The sequence below is a fragment of the Sciurus carolinensis genome, chromosome 19, assembly GCF_902686445.1.
Source record: "Sciurus carolinensis chromosome 19, mSciCar1.2, whole genome shotgun sequence".
In the NCBI taxonomy this organism is placed as follows: Eukaryota; Metazoa; Chordata; class Mammalia; order Rodentia; family Sciuridae; genus Sciurus; species Sciurus carolinensis.
This window is the reverse complement of record NC_062231.1, coordinates 14,889,356-14,909,053: the sequence shown is the minus strand read 5'-3', so window position 1 is coordinate 14,909,053 and position 19,698 is coordinate 14,889,356. Positions and strand designations below refer to the sequence as shown.

The 19,698-nt window shown below is 48.6% G+C and overlaps 1 protein-coding gene across 1 annotated transcript; it reads right to left on the bottom strand.

Moving 5' to 3' along the window:
• Positions 1–1,823: 1,823 nt before the first annotated feature.
• On the bottom strand, positions 1,824–18,458 carry Sec13 (SEC13 homolog, nuclear pore and COPII coat complex component). The gene is made up of 9 exons (XM_047534556.1): positions 18,358–18,458; positions 15,566–15,610; positions 13,152–13,267; positions 8,808–8,959; positions 8,224–8,357; positions 4,259–4,392; positions 3,926–4,049; positions 3,256–3,402; positions 1,824–2,260 (listed from the first exon to the last, which is right to left on the bottom strand). Exons 1-9 carry the CDS (start codon positions 18,358–18,360, stop codon positions 2,147–2,149), a joined length of 969 nt encoding a protein of 322 aa, XP_047390512.1. The 5' UTR covers positions 18,361–18,458; the 3' UTR covers positions 1,824–2,146.
• Positions 18,459–19,698: the final 1,240 nt, after the last annotated feature.

The following is a 19,698-nucleotide window of genomic DNA, read 5'->3' as shown; positions in this document are numbered from 1 at the left end:
TACAATCCTCCTGCCTCAGCCTTCTGAGTTGCTGGGATTACAGGTATGCGCCACCAGTCTTAAATAGCCTTTCTTGCTTTCTGTCCCAGTGAGACATCTTGGGCTCATTCTGTGCATTTCCTGTCTCAGACCAAAAACCAACCTTTTTTTTTTTTTCTTCTTTTAAAGAAGTCTTGGTTCTTATCAGTGGGAAATACTTTACAGAAACGATCTAGGTGTCACATATTGGTATTATTGCTTGTAGGACATTTTAGTACATACAGGTTAGAAATGCATATTTCTATGTCATGAGTTCTGTAGTCCGTTATTGTAGTCCCCTCATCTGCAGTTCCACTTTCCATAGTTTCAATCACAAGAAGTCAACTGTGATCTGAAAATACTACATGGAAAATTCCAGAAATGATTTTTTTCCCCCATATTTTTTTGAACTGTGGGGGGGGTCTCACTGTTGTCCAGGCTGGTCTTTCAAACTTGGGCTCAGGTGACCTACCTGCCTCATTTACAGCTGGGACCATAGGCATGTGCACCTAGCTCATACATTTTAAATAACTTTTACTGCATATGTTATAATTCTAGTTTTCATCATTATTGTTGTTGATCTCTTAGTGTGCCCAGATTGTAACTTAAACTTCATCAGAGGTGTTTGTATGGGAGAAAAATTTTGTAGAGAGCTTGGTCTTGTTCGTGATTTCAGTCATCCACTGGGTTCTTGGAACGTGGCCTGTGGTTAAGGGGACAACTGCAGCTCCAGTGGACTTTAAGGTCACAAGTGTAAGATTTTTGCTTCTTGGGTTTTATACTTTCTTTATCCATTATTCCCTGATATTGATTTGTGTTACCTTCACAGGGTATCAGGTTGCTATTTTAAGATAAAGCAAGATAAAAATTTTCAAAATAAATAATACTGCAGTTATTAATAAGCATGAAACTATTGCAGCCACTAGGGGCATATAGTCAAAACATCTTTAAGGTCACTTGCACATTTATCTTTTTTTCTGATGCCATGAGTTTGATATATGGCTTAAATTTCAAGGGTTTTCCAGTTTTAGGGAATTTTTCTTGATTCATTTTGTTATAAAGCATTTATGATTCCAACCTATAAAACAGACATTTGGAGAGTCTGTCTCTGCCCATCCCTTCTACTCTTCCTTCTTTCCCCTGTAACTATTCTTGTTGTGACTTTGACCCACGAGTAATTCAGAAATGTGTTGCTTAAATTTCCAAATATCCAAAGATTTTTCCATGTATGTTATTGATTTTAGTTTTTTTGAGATTTGTTTCAAGGTCCAGAAATTGTAAGTATCCAGGTGCATGGTGTGTGGAGGGCAGTTGGGTGGGGCTGAGAGGTGGGTTTGTGTCTTCTGTAACCTTGCAGTAACCTTGCAGACATGTGCTGAAAGAGGGGTATGGAGATCGCCTCTACCCTCATTTCAACCAAAGCAGTTCTACTTTCTTCCATTTTTATGTATTATGGTCAAAAAAGATTTTGCTGAAGGATGGAGTTGATGGAAGAATAGGGGCCATATTTGCCTGAGCACCGCCACATCACCCCTGCCCTTATTACCACTTGGCAGGTCCTGGTCGTGTGTCAGGGAATTGGGGACAAATGGCTACACAGCAACTCTACAATTGTGACTGCTGGCTCAGCTCAGGCCTCTGGCTGATGGGCCACCTGTGTCTTGCATCACCTGCAGGGCCAGGTCAGAGTCCGTACCACTGTGCTGCCTTCACCGTGAAGCAAATCTTGATGATGCTCACACCAAGGAGGCAAATGGAGCTTTGCCTTCTTAGTGGGGCGGGTGTTAGGAAAATGCAGGAAGAAGTATAAGCAATATGATTTTATTTAGTTTGGGAACAACCTCCCCCCAAATAATGCCCAAACCCAAAGGTACATAAAAATGGCCAAAAGTATTTCAAAATAATGGATTTGAAGTCATTTGTAGGTTCTTCATGACATGAATGCTTTGAGCCAGACAGTAAATTACAAACCTCAGGGAGTCATGTTAAGGCAGATGATCGATCTGTGGTTGCATTTGTAACTGTTCCTGGGAAACTATCCTGGTGGAGCAGGGAGCTCCTCTTCCAACGGGCTTGGAAAGGGGCAGTCCTGGAGTGGCAGGTGGGGGACCAGGCCCCACCTGTGTTGTCACTGCTCGTTCTGCTGGCCCTCTGTGACCGAAGCTGACACGGAGCCCTGGCCCTTGTTGACGTCACTGATGCAGACCCATTGCCCGTCCACAGACTCTTTCCACAGGGTCACCTGCAGGTCAGCACAGAGTATGTCACAGGCTGGCCCCCCCTCATTAGACCACAGGTAAAGGCATAAGTATTTAAAAGAGTGACCCCTCAACACTAATGCAGCTGGCAATCTCTTACCAGTGCTAAAGTTTAAGAACCAAACAAACAAACAAAAAAAAACCACTAAAAACTCTTTGGTGACAGACTGTCTTCCCAGGACACACACTGCAGAACATGTGGTAGGAAGAAGCCTCCAAGTTCAGCACCTGTGCCCCCACTGCCTTGTGAAAGTCACCGAAGACAAGTCTAGGCATCACTCGACTAGAAACAGAACAATTACTTATCCTGGGAGGGCCATCTGAATGCGACCGCTGTGATATGGGACCTCTGGCCAGAAAAAGCTTCCTATAGAAGGTCCCAGACATCTACAGCAGCAGGTGGGAGCAACCCCAGTGTCCAGCACAGGGTAAACAGTCAGCTTTAGAAGGGGAGGTCTGACCCCGGCTATCGTATGGCTGGACCTTGAGGACATTATGCAAATCAAAGTTACCAAAGGACAAATCCAGCATGGTTCCAGTAACCGAGGGTGGTGAATCCTAGGTACACTTGACCGTCCTCTCCTAATAAAGCTGTGTGCAGAAGGGCTGAATAATGGCACTGCCCTCATGCAGAGGACCCCTAATTTTACAGGGAGGCCCAAAGCTTTCTCAAGTCCATTTCTTAGTGTGGTGCCCTTCCAGCCCTCACCACTCTGGCTCGGTGGCTGTCAGAGGGAGACGTGGCAGGAAGGCCTCAGGTATCATACTTAGTTTTACAAATCCAAGTGTATTGGACAAAACTGTTTCTGTAGTTTGAACATCACCATGAAGAGGTAGCCCGATGGTTAGGCTGACAAACCATGAAAGTGGCTGGTGAGGTTTACCCATCTAATTGAGGGACACAACAGTCCTCTAAAGTTCCTTCCACGTCTGTCAACAGCGGGAGTGTCTACAGGGCCCCAGCAGCGGGTGGACGTACCTTATTGTCTCCACCAGAGACAGCCAGGATGTTGGCTGTGATGGACCAGCTCACGTGCCACACGACATCGTTGAACTTGTGCAGTAACTTGGGTGACCACATGTTGCCTGAGGCGTCATCACAGGTCCAAATAAAGACACGTCCATCCTGGGAAGAGAGGCTTTTGAGTCAGGAGGTGGGGCAGGAGCCTCCCATCCCCCCTAGCTTTGGCAAGCAGCCCCCTTAAGCTTGCGTCTACCCCGAGGAACACACCTCACAGGTCCCTCTGGCCCTCTTGGTTTGGGATGGCCCTTGCCAACTTCTCTCTAGGGTTTTCCTCGTGCTACTACTTCAACAGGCACAACTCTCCAAAAACCAAATTAAACATTCTTGTGTTAGAGGAGGCGGCCTTGTTCTCCAGGTGGGGGTGTAACTGGGAAGGGTGGCTAGATAAATGAGTCCAAGGTCCCTTGCTTAGGAACTGCCCCAAGAAACCTCCACCAAGGTTGAACTTGGCCCCTGGGGGTGCTGGGTCCCTTGTAATCGCTTTATCTCAGTGGTGGCAAGCCACCTCTGGCTTCTGACCAGGACTAGTACAGGCATGGTGACTTGACCCTGTGTCCTTCCAACAAGGAAGACGGAGGCAGCTCCCACTAGGCCACCAGGGAGGGCCCCATAGGTCTGGGCAGACCTGGGAGCAGCTGGCGATGGTGCTGGTGGGCAGGCCAATGGAGGGGGCCCAGGCGACGTCGCGAACCCAGTCACTGTGTGCCTCCAGCTTCTGTTCCTCCTTCCACTGGCCGTCCTCCTCCTCCCTGCGGGAGGAGCAGAGAATTCAGCAGGAGGCTGTGCCGCCTCTGTCCCCATCCCACAGGCCTCATGGGACACCTCTATAGGACAAAAAACCCCAACCAGTCCCAAAAACCCTGAGGGGATGCTCTGACAGGTTCTGACGTGTCCTACTGGTGGTGGGGTAGGGAGGGTCCAAGAGTGCCCATGAAGCGGGTCCATGCAAGCCACTCACTTCCACAGCTTGATGAGGTTGTCGCAGCCCCCAGACGCAAACTTCTTGATGTAACTGGGCTTCTGCCCTGAGGGCTGGTCTATGAGGCTTCCGGGGACCACGGCAGGGGCCCAGCTGACGGCATTGCAGCCAATCTGTGAAGAGGGACCCAGGTGACCCTTGTGCCCTGCAGCGAACACGGCTGTATACACCCAAGGCTGCTGGTCACTTCTCTCCAGTTTTCAGGACAAGACGACAAGGCCCATGAGAGGAGCAAGAATTAGCCACTGACGACGCTCCCTCAAAGAAGCTTAACTGCTTCTCTGCGCATGTGCAATTAGGAACCCAAATGTTACCTTTTTCAGGTACCTGAAAGGAGGCCACGCTGGGTCTACTAAAGCCACAAAAAATGAGCACATGGCTTAATGAACTCTAAAGGACTCTGGTCACCCTGTCAAGAAATGACCATCTCGGGCTGGGGTTGCCGCTCTGGCAGAGCACTTGCCTAGCACGTGAGAGGCACTGGGTTCCATCCTCAGCACCACAGAGAAATAAGTGAAATAAAGGTACTGGGAAACAAAAATGGCCATCTCCTTCCTACTGGAGAGGTCTTTGTGTCCCCTCTGAACCATGGCCTTGGCCCTCAGCTCTTCCTCCTCTCCCGACACTGCCACTTGGTGTGCCACCCATGTGCCCATTAGTTTCTTTTTTAAACATCTAATGTGTACAGCCCTTCTGGGTTTTTCGCTTTCCAGTTTTTCAGCTGAAGACCCAGAGTCACTGACCCTTGGTCTCAGGCCAGCTTCTCCGACGCACACCCAGTTCAGGTGCTCCTTTTAGTCCTTGAACACTGAGCTGGAGCCAAGGCTGACCAGGGTGAGGGGCTGCACCCCTTTGCAAGGCCACAGGTCTCCAGCACAGGTCTCATCAGGAGGTGTCAGGCTATTGATATACAGTGACTCTGGTTGGCCACTCTGGGTTTCATTTTAATTTCATGTGCTACTGGATTTATGCATATTTGATTGGTTTTAGTTCACTGTAATTTTTTAAATTTTGGTACTAGGGATTGAACCCAGGGGTGCTTAACCACTGAGCCACATCCCCAGCCCCTTTTAAAAATTTTTATTTAGAGACAGGGTCTGAGTTGCTGAGGCCTTGCTAAATTGCTCAGGCTGACTCAACTCCTGCCTCAGCTTCAAGCTGGGATCACAGGCATGTGCCACTGCATCTGGCTCATTGCAATGATTCTCACCCTCAGACTGCCTATCTTGGCAAGGTCAGCCAGGTCAACTTGGCTCCTCTGATGACCGTAGTGTGTTCAAGTACAGCTCTGACCACTTCTGTAGATGTGACAAGATGTTCCAGGCTCACCCTGCACATTTCCTGCATTAGACCTGGGATCTCTCTGGTTTGAGGAACTATATTTTAAAATTATAATCTGGGTTCTAGGGATGCAGACAGCCGCAGAATTACATGTGATTTTATCTCATTTCACACAAAACTTTCTCAGAATACAACTGCCAACATGATTACTAAAAAAACATTTTAAAAGATTTTGCGAGGGCTGAGGTTGTGGCTCAGTGGTAGAGCACTTGCCTTGTATGTGTGATGCACTGGGTTCAATTCTCAGCACCACATATAAAGAAATGAGTAAAATAAAGGTCCATCAACAACTAAAAAAAAAAAAAAAAAAGATTTTGCAAATGTTCTCCCCATCCTCCCTCACACTGTTCACCCCCAGCTACTGGGGTGGGAACCTAGGGGCACTCCACTACTGAGCTAGCCCCACCCACCTGCCCCACCTCCCTTTAATTGAGATAGTGTCTTGCTAAGTTGCCCAGGCTGGTCTCCAACTTGTGATCCTCCTGCTTCAGATTCTCAGTAGTAGGTGTGTGCCATTGTGCCCAACTCCCTTGAATATAATTTTTTTGGTACCAGGAGTTGAACCTGGAGGTGCTTAAACACTGAGCCCCACCCCCAGCCTATTTTATTTTTTGAGACAGGGCCTGCCAAGTTGCTGAGGTTGGCTTTGAACTTGTGATCCTCCTGCCTCACCCTCCTGAGCTGCTGGGATTAATCTGGCACCACCACGCCCTGCTTAATGTTTTGAATATGTGGCCTTTTCTGGTGTTGGGGCTCAAATCCAGGGTCTTGTGCATGCTAAGCACATACTGTATCTCTGAGCAACACCCCCAGTCCTAAACTCCTTTTTCTTACGCATGAATCATTAAGGTTGAAAAGTCTGATGATAATCTAACTTGGTTTTGCCCAAATAATTTGTTTACAGTCATAATTTTACTAGAATTATGTCTTTTTGTTGGTGACTCTGGGTTGATGTTCTTATTTTTGGTACTGGGGGCTGAACCCAGGGGTGCTCTACCACAGAGCCACATCCTCAGCCATTTCCATTATTTCATTTTGAGACAGGGTCACTAAGTTGTTTAGGGCCCCATTAAGTTGCTGAGGCTGGCTTTGAACTCACGATCCTCTTGCCTCAGCCTCCCCAGCCAATGGGATTACAGGTGTATGTCATTGTGCCTGGCGTGGGTTTATGTTCTTAAATGTAGAGTTAGATCTCTCAATCTCACGTTTCAAATCTTTGTAAAGTTTTCTTGATTTTTTTTAGTATTTCCTTTTTTCAGAGACTTATTTGTATACTTCCTATTTGTTTACTTTTTATCAAAAGCTTTTCTTTTTTTTTTTTTTTGATTTTTGAAAAATTTCCTCCTTTGCACACTATTTTTCTCCAGGCGTTACTGTTTTACCTGTTCTTGTACTTCTGATTTCGTGTTTTCTACTTCTAATTCTTTCCTGAGTTCTGTTTTCTCATTTTTGAGTTTCTCTAGTTTTGACGTTTTTTTGGTACCAGGGCTTGAACCCAAGGTTGCTTAGCTGCTCAGCCACATCCCTGGCCCTTTTTAGTTTTTTGTTGTCCTTTTTAGATACACAGCAGAGTAGATCTTGTTCAGAGCGCTCTCTTGTTTTGGCACGGTGATGGCTCACTCTCAGCAGTTCCTGGCCCTGTTCTTCCCAGTGCTGGTCTAACCTCTTCTGTCCTTCTGTGTCCCTAACTGGCTGAATTCTGATTTCACCCCAGCAGCTTCCCCTTGTGAGGGACTCTGTGCAAGCCCTGGAGGGTGACAGGACTCGCATCACTTTAGTCTTTTGCTCTGGCCCCTTACCTGGCTCAAGAGAGTGCAAGACCCCTCCCAGCCATTTCTCTAAAGATGATGTAGAAACAGAAATGTCCAGAACCACAGCAAAGATGGCCAGCATCATCTTTGATGAGCAAAATGTAAATAAAAACCACAGCAACACACCACCTCACACCCGCCAGGACAGCTCTGACCAAAGAGGTGAGAACATGGAGAATGAGAACCTTGAGCTGCTGGTGGAAACAGAACGACCACGTGGCTCAGCAAGTTCACACCTAGGTGCACACCCAGGGAAACCCACGTGCTGATGCAGAAACCTATCCCTGAATGGTCACAGGAGCCTCTGGTCGTGAGAGCTGAGGGGGTCCATCAGCCGGTGAATGACTAAACTAGACGTGCACAACCACAGGGGAGTATCACTCGGCCACAGAAAGGCACGTGGAGACACGCTGTGATGTGGACAAGCCCCGAGACTCTCACAGCTGCTCGTTCCTTCTTTCATTCTGAGTCTTGTGAGAACAAGGTGTCTCCCCACCGTCCACACCGTTTTCTGGACAGTTTCAAACTTAAGGTTCAATGCCCAGGAGCACAGGGAGCTCAGCCCCTGTGACGCTGCAGCAGCCTCAGTTGCAGGGGTCCCAGTGGCTGCTGCGGGGCGTGTTGACCGAGGCATCCACGGCTAAGGTGGCAGCAGGTAGAAATCCGGGCAGAGGCTGTGCAGCTGCTCGGGCTTCAGAACAGGAGGCTCGAGCACATGATCGCAGCCCTCCCGGCCCACCCCGCAGCAGGGCCGCAGCACCACCCTCGGCACGGAGGCAGGGCTGGACTTACCGTATGAGCGTTGTTGATCTTCTTCACTTCCCACTGGCCCTCCCCGGTGTAGGTCAGCAGGGAGATGGCCCCATCCGAGCTCCCACAGGCCAGGATCAGGCCGTAGTCGTGGGGGGCCCAGCACACAGAGTTCACTGCGGGAGGGAGGGAGCGGCGAGCTGTAGAGTGTCCGTTTCCGGGATCTACCGCTTTAATACATTTCTAAGATAACTGCAGGGATCACTGTGGCAGTTGTGATTTTGTGACTTAAAGATGCTGTTATCTACTAATGTCATCATTTCATAGACCATCTTCAAAAAAGTAGGACAACCACCTGAGAATAAAGGCTGGCACTTAAAGTGAATAAACCTTAAGGAAAATTCACTGTCGTGTTTACTCTTCTCATTTTGCTTTGGACTGGCTTTGGATTTGGGGTCTTAACTGAAAGGGCACGTCAACCAGAGGTAGCCACAGATAGGATGGCAGATGACAGACTAGGAGAAAGCCAACCAAATCCCAGGGACAAACAAGCCCCAGCACAAGAAGGGAGCAGGACATAGACCCTCTTCCCACAAGAGACCTGGTCACCTGCCAGCCCCACGTACCTGAGGAGTCATGTCCTGAGTGCTCATGGGTCTTCTCCCAGGTGCCATTTTCCTCTTTCCAGATAATGACTTTCCGGTCGTAGGAGCAGGATGCCAGGATATTGCCATACATGGGGTGGGCCCAGGCCACCTGCCACACAGGACCCTCATGCCTGCAAGGGGAGGGGTCAGAGCGGCTCAGGGGCAGGTGGGATAACCCAGGGCTCTGCCAGGCCCTGTTCCGGACAGAACTGAATAGACAACATCTCCCTAAGAATTCCATAGGGAGAGTACAGAATGTCACTGTCACAGGGACACTGACTGGACAGTAAGGACCCTAATGCCCTGAGAGGTTGAGCACCTTGAGGTCACAGGGTTGCTGACAGATAGGACTCCAGCAGCCCCCGACAGCCAGGAGAAACCTCACTCCCCGGCTGCAGCCAGCACTGCCCAAGTCTACCACTGTCTACGCCCACAGGTGCTCAGCATTTGCAGACCGAGTCACGACCCACTCTCCACACGTCACCTTCTGAGCAGGCAGTGTGTTTACTTTGATATTTCCCACCACTCGTCATCTGTTCAAAAGGCATCTCCCCATCTGTCCACTCATCTGACGACAGGTACACCTGCACACACACGGTGGCAAGCCTTGCACAGGGACCCTTCCTCTGCTCAGGGAGGGCTGTGTGCTCAGCACAGGAGGCAGCCTGTGGGTGCTCAGGCCCCTGCCAACCCACTCCCCAATTCACTAGCTCTGGACTGCAGGCCAGGGTCAGACCTCCCTGACTTTGTTGCTCTCTTTTTTTTTTTAAATTGTTTTTCGTTGCAGATGGACACAAAACCTTTTTTATTTTTATTTGGTGCTGAGGATGGAAATGGAACCCAGGGCCTCACATGTGCAAGGCGAGCACTCTACTCCTGGGCCACAACCTTGGCTCCCTGACTTTGTCTCTTAATCTGAAAATGAATGTATCAGTAAAACTTCTTTCACAAGGTGGTCATGAGGGTTAAATGTGATAAGTCACACACAGAGCTTAGAAAAATGCTTGGTACAAAAAAGAAAAAGGATGTGGAGAAAAGGTACACTCACACTGCTGGTGGGAAAGTAAATTGGTGTAACCACTCTGGAAAGCAGTGTGGAGATTCCTCAGAAAGCCAGGAATGGAACCACCATTTGACCCAGCTATCCCACTCCTGGGTTTATATCTAAAGGATGTGAAATCAGCATACTACAGTGACACCACATCATATGGCAGCTCAATTCACAATAGCTAAACTATGGAACCAACCTAGATGCCCTTCGACAGATGAATGGATAAATAAATTGTGGTATATGTACACAATGGAATATTACTCAGCCTTAGAGAAGAATGAAATTATGGTATTTGCAGGTAAATGGATGAAGCTGGACAGTATCATGTTAAGCAAAATAAGTCAATCTCAAAAAACCAAAGGCTGAATATTTTCTCTGTTATGCAGATGCTAACTCACAATAAGGGAGAGGGGCTAGGAAAGATCAGAGTTATTTTGGATTAGGTAGAGGGGAATGAAGGGAGGCTCAGGAAGAGGTATGGGGGTAGGAAGGACAGTAGAGTGAACCCGACATTATTACCCTATGTGTATATATGACTACACGACCAGTGTGATTGTACATCATGTGCAACCAGAAGAATGAGAGATTACCCTCCACTTATGTATGATACATCACAGTGCATTCTACTATCATGTATGACTCATTACAACAAATTTTTTAAAATGCAAGTTTTCAGCTCTGAAACTTAAACAAACCCCAACCCCAAATAAGAAAGTGTTAAGAGTGTGTTGAGAGTCCCTAGGTGCACTGAAAGACAATGAGAATACATGAGGTGCTCCTGAATGCCAGCTGTGTGTCACCCATGACCCAACACACCTGTGGGATCCTCATGGCGACTATTTCAGAATCTCACCCTGTGGATTTGCTTTCTAGAGCTACTTATGATACCAATATCTTGGTTCAAGTTCCTCCAAAGAGCAGACCTTAGAAAAGGGCTGTGTGTAGGCAGTTCCTTTTGAAAACAATCCTCCTAGAACTAGGAAAAGTGAGAAACTAGGAAAAGAAAAGGTGAAAGGGAAAACCAATCCACTGTTATGGTTTTGAGCTGATTCCTACAGTGTGGATTTGGGAGTATCTACTACTGGGAACCTTTGCAGAAACATGTGGAATGTACCTCATCATTGTCTAGCCAAGGCAGGGAAGCAGCAGCATTGGTCTATCAGACCTAATGCCATAATTTTGTTAGGGACACCAGTGACCTGGACCTCAAGGTTTACATAAGACTTAGAATGTCGAGATGGCTCATCCCATGATTCATCTCTACCACCCCTTGGTACTTCTCTGAAGTGACACATGCATACCCATGTTTACAGCAGCACAACTCACAAGAGCCAAACCATGAGCCAGTCTAGGTGTCACCAACAGATGAAGGGATTAAAAAATGTGGTACATACACACATTGGAGTTTTATTCAGCCTAAAGAACAACAAAATTATGTAATTTGCAGGAAATGGATGAAACTGGAGAGCATGTGTTAGTTGAAATACACCAGACTCAGAAAGTCAATGGTCATATGTTTTCTTAATTACGTGAAAGCTAGAGAGAAAAAGGGGAGAAAGGATTTCATGAAAACAGAAGGGAGACCAGTAAGGCAGAAGTGAACAGGGGAGGGGGAGAGAAACCGAGGTACTGGTGACTGAATTTGATCAAACGGCGTCATGAGCGTGTATGAAAATCTCACAATGAAACAAACAGAAAAGAAATCCAAACCCAACCCACTTGGTGCTGGGCGAGCCCCTGGTTACTCTTTTGCCCTAGGGCAGCAGCCACTGCCCTCGGGCTGGGACAACACTATAGTCCCAGCGCCTACAAAGCAGCCGCTGATGAAACTGAGCAGACTCAAGCCCCAGCACCTGGCACAGTGCTAACGGAGACACGTTCCACCTGGCATTCCACATCATTCAAGCATGAGGAAAATGGAGCTCCCAGGGAACTCAGCTCCTGCACAGGGACTCTGGCAGCTGGCTCCTCAGTCCCTCCACCCTCAACACTCAGGAAGAGGGCGACTTTTAGGCCCATTTCCCCAAAGGGTAACCTAGTCTGCTTTAATGCAGCTCAACCGGTCCTGTGCACCCGTTGTCAGGGCTCCGCTCTGTGCAGTCTGGCCAGGTCAGGAATGCTCAGAACAGTGCACTGAAGACAGAAGCAAGCTGACCAAGCTGACTGAAATCACAGCTGCTAAACGCACGTACGATGGGACTAACTCTAGTGGCACATCTAGATTAAAGTCATGATATTCTAAGAGCTGTAACTGTAATGTAAAATGAAAATTCCGGTGACATCTACTGGTAACCAAGTGACAGGCTCTACGAACACTACTGTGGTTTCTGTCCCACCTCCGAAATTGAACAAAGTGTGAAATATCAGAGTCACAAAAATAAAGGTGCTATTTTTTCCCTTGCCCCAGTTCCCCAAACCCCAAGTTCTTCCCACAGCACCCTGGGGAGCTCAGGTTAAAATCCACAACTTGGCGAAAGGCAGTGAACTTGGGGTAAGCATAAAAATGAGTCAGGATCTCAGTAAGGAGAAGGGTAAATCAAACATTTGTCAAATCCAATATTCATGCAACACCTGCCACTGGCAAACAAAACAACAGATTAAAAAGTTTATTCTTACAATAATGCTCTGGAGATCACAAGGGCTAAACAGTGTAAAATGGCATTGTTTACCACGTTTTTTTTTTTTTTTTTTTTTTTTTTTGGACCAGGGATTGAACCCAGGGGTACTTAACCAGTGAGTCACATCCCCAGCCCTTTTAATTTTTTTGAGAAACAGGGTCTTGCTAAGTTGCCAAGGTTGGCCTCAAACTTGTCATCCTCCTGCCTCAGCCTTCCAAGTTGCTGGGATTACAAGCAAGTGGCCCCACATCTGGCTGTTTACCAGTTTTAAATGTATCAGTACCTGCCCACACTGAAGGTGAACTGGGGGATGGCTGTGTCACACATACTACTTGGGAAGGAAGCAGGATGAGCCCATCTTGAGGGTAAGCAGATGAGGATTCAAGAGGTAAACTGTCTCACTTGCTCCAGGTCCTCTAGTGGGAGTGTAGGTGCAGAGCTGGGACCCATGGCTGGATCTACCTGGGCCCTTTGCTGCATCACCCCTGGGGACATATGCTGAGGTAAACTGGGGTGCTGGGACCTGGTCATCTTTGCTAAATGTACTTTGGGGTTGCTCTGAATCTGGGCTCCATCCTCCTCTCTCAAGCTCAAGGCAGGGCATGAGATGGCACACGATCCTGGCAGACCTTTCCTGCGCTTGCCCACACTTACCCCCTGAGGTCAGCGATGAGGATCTGCCCGCCGTTGCGCACATCAAAGATTTTGACGGACCTGTCTGAGGAGCAGGTGGCCAGGCGGGTGCCATAGTAGTCCATCTGGGCATCATGCTGCAAAGGGAGGACAGCTCAGGAAGCCTGCAGGCTGGGCAGGCAGGGTGGGGACAGCCACCAGACAGAGGCTAGTTTGGACTAATCTACCTGGAACAAACTTGTTTTTTGGTACTGAACCCAGGGGCACTTTACCACCGAGCCACATCCACAGCCCTTTTTAAAGACAGGGTCTAAGTTGCCGAGGCTGCTTTGAATCTGCAATTCTCCTGCTTCCACCTCCCAAGTTCCTGGGATGACAAGCGTGCGCCACTGCATCCAGTCATCCTAAACTAATCAATCTCATACAATTGCCATCACTAGGCAAGGAGATACTCTATGCTAGGTGACGTCTTTCTGAAAGGGACAAAGTAAACCACACTCAGCTGGTTTTATACACCCTTTACACATTCCCAGGAAGATCCCTTTAATCCTGTTACGTTGGGTGAAGATGGGAAAACAAAAGTTGGGCAGGCCGCCCTGTTCTCAGGCCCCTGGTGTATTGGGAAAGGTACCCTGAGGTCCAGCTCAGCCTCAGAACCCAAGGTTAACACTTGAAAGCAGCCCCAGACAGGTCCTCTGTGCTGTGCCTCTGGCCTGGACACAGGGTTCCATTCAAGATACCTGGGTTCCTGACTCCACCCCAGCCCCTGGGTTGGTTTTACCTTCTCCATACTGGTGTGCCTAGTAACTCTGACTCCCCACCCAAGGGAAATAATACCTTAGGTGTCACTGGCTGTGCCACTCGTGAACCAAATTCCTGATGCTGCCTGACTGTCCAGAGCTGGGCTGGCTCCTGTCCACAGTCCCTTTCCATTTAGGCAATGGTTCTCTGTGACATTGTACCTACTGCCCCCTACCCTAGCACTTCTGCTTGCTGGCTCTCCCTATTCCAAGGATGCTCTTTCCCAGCTGTCCCATGTCAAGGGTTTCAGAAGTGATTAGCTGTCACCCTTGTAGTCACCAGGAGCAATCACACCCTGGGAAAGGAAGCATTCCCTGTGTCTGCCTCAGCGTTCCTTTCTCACCTCCTTACCCAAGGAAAACCGACTCCTCTTTGGGAGTCAGCCCCTCTGCTACTTCAGACTTGGCTTTCTCAGGGGAGTGGGGGACAGGCAGCCTAGTGCATTTCCAAGGCTCTTCTCCAGCAGATGCTACTATGCTGTGGGAGGAAGTAGGGTATAGTACCTAAGACTCAAATCCTAACTCCTTAGCTTATCTGCTATGCAAACTTTGAGTAATGACCTCACCTCCTTGAGCTTTAATTTCCATATTTAAAAATGGGTTAATGACTGTTACCTGCTTCAAAAGTTGTAAGGCAGTCTGAAGGAGCTATGAGTGAAGAGTACTTAGTATGGGGTCTGATGTTTAGTAAGCAAATGTCCATAATTACTATGTTGCCTCACCTGCTTCCTAGATCCATGCAAGTAGGTAGCACAGCCACTATTCCTCCCATGAGGAAATTGAGGCTGGCTCACAAAGTTAAGATACCAGCTATGGAGCCTCAGACTGGATTTTCTTGTCCATGGTGCTGGGCTGTATCCAAGGAGGTGTGTCTTATAGCTAGACTGCTTGTGACTGAAACCAGGAACAGATTAACTCTGTTATCAGGCCAATTCTCAGAAACCTGAAAGCAGCTGTTGAGTGGTCAGGCTGCAGTGGCAACCTGGGCACAGAACACTGTAAGCCTGGTCTTGCTCAAAGGCTGCTTGTACTACTTGGCCCTGCACGAAGCAGCTGGGATTTTTTCCTGCTGGAGACTTTGACCTCTGGACCTCCTCCTCGGTGGTGAGCCTTGCGTTTGCCTCAGGAAACTGAGGAAATGCCCTCAGTAGTGACTTCTGGTTTGAAGGGTCTTGTCTGGCTACCATCTGTGGTGGTCTGACCTGCTCTGCCTCAGGCTTTCACTGCAGCTGCCCACCGACTTTCTACTGAGTCATCTTCCTTCTCTCTCCTCATTTAACCCCCCTTCCAGTGGGGCTCAGAAGTGAAAGCAGGAGGAAGACATAGGCCAGCCTCTGACCCACTCGGCCTCCATCCTAGAGCAAGTTACTGTGTTGGCCAGACCAAGGGCCCTGAGTGACAAACTGCTCCCAAGTACCCCTCAGCAGGGCAGCCTGACTGTCAGCCCTGCTGACTCAGAGGACACTGCTGGGAGAATGACCACACCCCTTGAGGCTACAGCCTGACTGGCAACCACTGCAAAGTCACACCTGGGTTCAGAAGTGATCACTAGAAAAGGGAATGAAAAGTCCAAACTTTGTCCCTCCCACAGAAATGCCCATGCCCAAAGCCCCCGAGGGAGGACTAAATACTCACAATCATATCCTCATGGGAGGTGTCCACGGTGTTAATTACTGACACCTGGAATCAAAGATGGTGCTGGTAAATTAACTGATGGCAGAATGCAATCACCTCATTAAATCCACCTGTTGTTAACTTCTTGACTGCAACTGTTCACTCACTTAGTCAGTGAACATGTGCCGAGGATGGCAGATGGACAAAATCTGTCAAGAGCTAGTTCTTATCTTTGAGAAGTTTGCACGTAAAGAACCCAACATGATAAGATGAATCCTTTAAGATGGTTAAACTATTATAGGGACCTGAGGGGGTGGCGGTGGACATGAACTGGACTTAGATGAGGAAGAGGAATTGGCCAGATTACAGGTTGGGGTGAGGTCTGGGGTTTGGGGGACTACTGTTCAAGCAGAGGGATAAACAAGCAAAGATAGAGGTTTGAGACATCTTGATGTGAACTGCAGAATGGCAAGCAGTCTGCCTTTGAAGGCGAGGCGGGACCTAGAGGGAGTTAGAGCTGATGTTCCCTTCCTGGATGATAGCCTCTGATGTCCTGGGCACTTCATGCATAATAGGGTTATTATCTATGACTTGGAGACTTGATTCAAACTTCTCCTGAGGCAGCTCCCTCATCTATCACTTGTCATAGACTCAGCTGTCACACCTAGTGGCATCCAGGCTCAATAGTTTGAGGGGCTGGTACACAGCTGTCATGGCATCAACTTCTCAAATCCTTGACTGGCTGGACTCTTGTGTAATTTCAGCCCTGCATATCTACAACCCTTTATGCTGTTTCTTCTTTCCACTAAAGGGGAGCTCCCTGGATTCCTGTGCTTAGTCATGAGTAGTTTTGAATCCCTTCAAATCATCTACTACAAACCCAAGGAACTCAGTAACTATTTGCTGAATGAACACAAGAACAAAAACTGACTTTTTCTTTGCTCAATCATTATTCTCTTTAATTCTGTGGATGGAAAAGGGGACTGAAAAGGTTTCATTTTGAAGCTGACATTTTTGCTTTGGTACTGGGGACTGAACCCAGGGGTGTTTTACCACTGAGCTATACCCTCCCCAGCACTTTTTACTTATTTTCATTTAGAGATAGGGTCTAAGTTGCCCAGGCTAGCTTTGAGCTTGCAATCCTCCTGCCTCAGCCTCCCCAGTTGTTGGGATTATAGGCAGGCACCACAACAACTGGCTGGTACTGACATTACTTAACCATTTCATTCTTTCCAGCACAAGCCCTGCAGGTATAAAGTCTGACTTCACTTTTCAGAAAGATGCACCATGGGAGAGGATGGTGGCAAAGCAGGTCAGAGGTGCATACTGACTAAGCACCAGTTCTCAGAAAATTCTACATGCCCCAAAAGTGGGCTCCCAGAGGCTGTAAATGGAAGAAAGGAAAAGGAGCCTCCTGTGGGTTGAGTGGTCAGGTTACAAAGTGCTTTCACATGTGCACTGGGAAGTACCAGGAGCAGTCAATTACAGTCACCTGATAGACTAAGGCCCTGAAGAAACCCAGGGAAGAGGAAACACTTGCCAAAGTCACAGAGCTAAAGGCAGAGCTGGGGATAAAGCCCTCTCCCCTAACCTATCAACTCCCAGCCACAATCCATTCCACCAGACTGCCCACTGAGAACATAAAATAGTTGTTACACTGAATTCCCTAAATCCAATGGCTGAGAGATAGGTAGAGTCAGGAAGAGGGTTTGCTGAGAGAGTTTCATACTGGATTACTATTTAGAAGCAGCATCCATTTCTAACCACCCTCACCCACAAGCCAGGATTGGTGAACGGTGCTTATAAACAAGTATGTGTTTTAAAGCCTTTCATCCTCCCAAGCACCTGAAATTATCTGTTGTTATTACTGTTATAATCACTGTTAAACAGTAAGCAGCACACTCAGAAACAATTCACCTCTTCAGAATCACGAATTATAAATGAATTTAGAATGAGATGAACACTGAGGATAAGTACTCCCAATTCTATTAAGGCTAAAAACCAGAAGCCAAAGGGGAAGAGTAACACCTAGCTCCCTGCAGAACAAGAACTAATCCCAGGGCTCTGATTTTTCGGTTCACGCAGGCTCCCTTGAACCTGCTGCTAAGGCATATCCATTTTCCTAAGAGCATGCATTTACCACAGGGTACCAAGCTCAGTCTGGAGACTGCCATTCATTAGTTCATTCGTTCACTCAATCGGTATGTACAGTAAGCTGTAGATACCCCAGAAATCTTAAACAACGGAGACCTCGTTCATTCAGTTCATCTTTCCTGAAGAGCCCATCATACCTGGAGAACCTGTGCTCAACAACTGTTCAGCCATTTCTGCTGGGAGAGGTAGTAGGAGGCAGAACGGAAGGGTTAGGAAGGTTCGAAATCTCAGCTTTGCCCCTAACCAGCTGTGCAAGAGGCTTCGCCTCTCAGCGTCAGGTTTTCTCGTCTGCAGTGTCATGACAACAGCACCCCTTCACGAGGCGCGGCAGGCGGACATTACGAGCAACACTTGGGACTTTTTAAGGGCTCGGTATACAGTAGCTCCCATGGCGTTTTCGGTTTTCAATGGCGGAAGGAAAAGGAGAGCGACATGAGGGAGGCAGGGTAGAGGCGAGGCCCGCAGAGTCCCAGGAGGTTCCGCGGCCTCACTCCAGTCTCTCGCTCTGAAAGGTCCACAAGGACAGGGACAGAGCACCCAAACCTGCCGGTAGTGAAGGGGAGCAGAACGGTCCCAGTCCAGGCTTTGCGCCTCAAGGTGGCATAAAGGCCGCGAAAGTGGCCCAAACCCTGCTCCGCGACCCCAGTCCCCGCACTCACCATAGCTGCAGCGAGAGCGACTCCAGGTCTCGGACGTGGCAGCTTGAGGCGTAGCGTCCGTACGGCTCACTTCCGGCGCCGGGTCGGCAAAAGTAGCGGCCCGTCGCTCTGAAGCCTCCGGGTAGCAACACGCTCGGCTTGCGCGGAGGTCCGGCGTCTTCCACGGGCCGCGCCCCGCCCTCCTGTGGCTCCGCCCCCTTATCCTGGCGGAACGCGGGAGTTCCACGGGGCGGAGCTCTGGTTGCCTGGGCGACCCGTGAGGAGGGCGGTTGGAATCTGAAGCTGTAGTGAATATCTATCCTGACCAAGCCGTCCCTTTTTCTGAGACCTAGAAATGAAAGCATTAATAATGGCAGCTTCACCGACCTCTCGGCGGTTCTGGGTTCTGGTTCTGGGCTTTTTGGTGAACACTGGAAGATGATTGGTTTTGTGGGAGTTGAGTAGACCCGTCTTAGCTCCTCCTTGTTAGTCCCACCTCAGGGCCAGGGCCTTCCCTAAGCCCCAGGACCTATGACTTTGGAGACTCCAAACTTCCCCTTAAAAATGGGTCCCCCTTGGGCTGGGGATGTGGCTCAGTTGGTAGCATGCTTGCCTCACAAGCACAAGGCCCTGGGTTCAATCCCCAGCACCGCAAAAAAAAAAAAAAAAAAAAAAAAATTGGGTCCCCCTGGTATGGGCTGAGGCTGGCTTAGCAGGTAGATTCCCCCAGGCATGGTGGCACCTCAGCCAAGCTCTTGTATCTGGAGTCCAGGAGCCCAACCCTCAGTATCCCCAACTCCTAGATGCCTGGCTTCCCAAGGGAGGGCAGTCAGGGTCTCCCCACAAGCAAATGGAGAATTTCACACTGCAGGGCAGAGCCTCGGGGCTCCCCTGGGCCACACATGGTCTAGCTCTGGCCCCACTCTAGTATTAGGGTGCAAGTAGCTTACAGTGCAGCCTTGCTTTCTTTAGTGAGTCATAGTCCTTAAGTTTCCTCTGTTGAAACGGGCTAAAAATCCTAGCCTGAGAGATATCGCCAGGAAGATGTTGATAGGCCCAGGATGTCAAGGAACATTGGAGAGGGGGCCAGGGGAGTTCCCTGTTAGTAGAACTAAGTTCCAGGCTTCAGGAAGCAAGCCAGCCTTCCACCCCCACCCCAGCTTCTGAGATTTTCCCACAATAAAGAAATATTGCGGGGGCATGAGGGGGTGGTTCCTAGGGTAGAGCAGGGAACAAAGTCATGGGGGACAGCTTGCTCTCCTGTTCTTCAAGGAATCCCTAGTCTTGGTTAGGTAGTTGCACCACTGATCCTCTGGGTGATAAGATCAAGTCAGTTCTTTCTGAACCTCAGTTTCTTCTAGT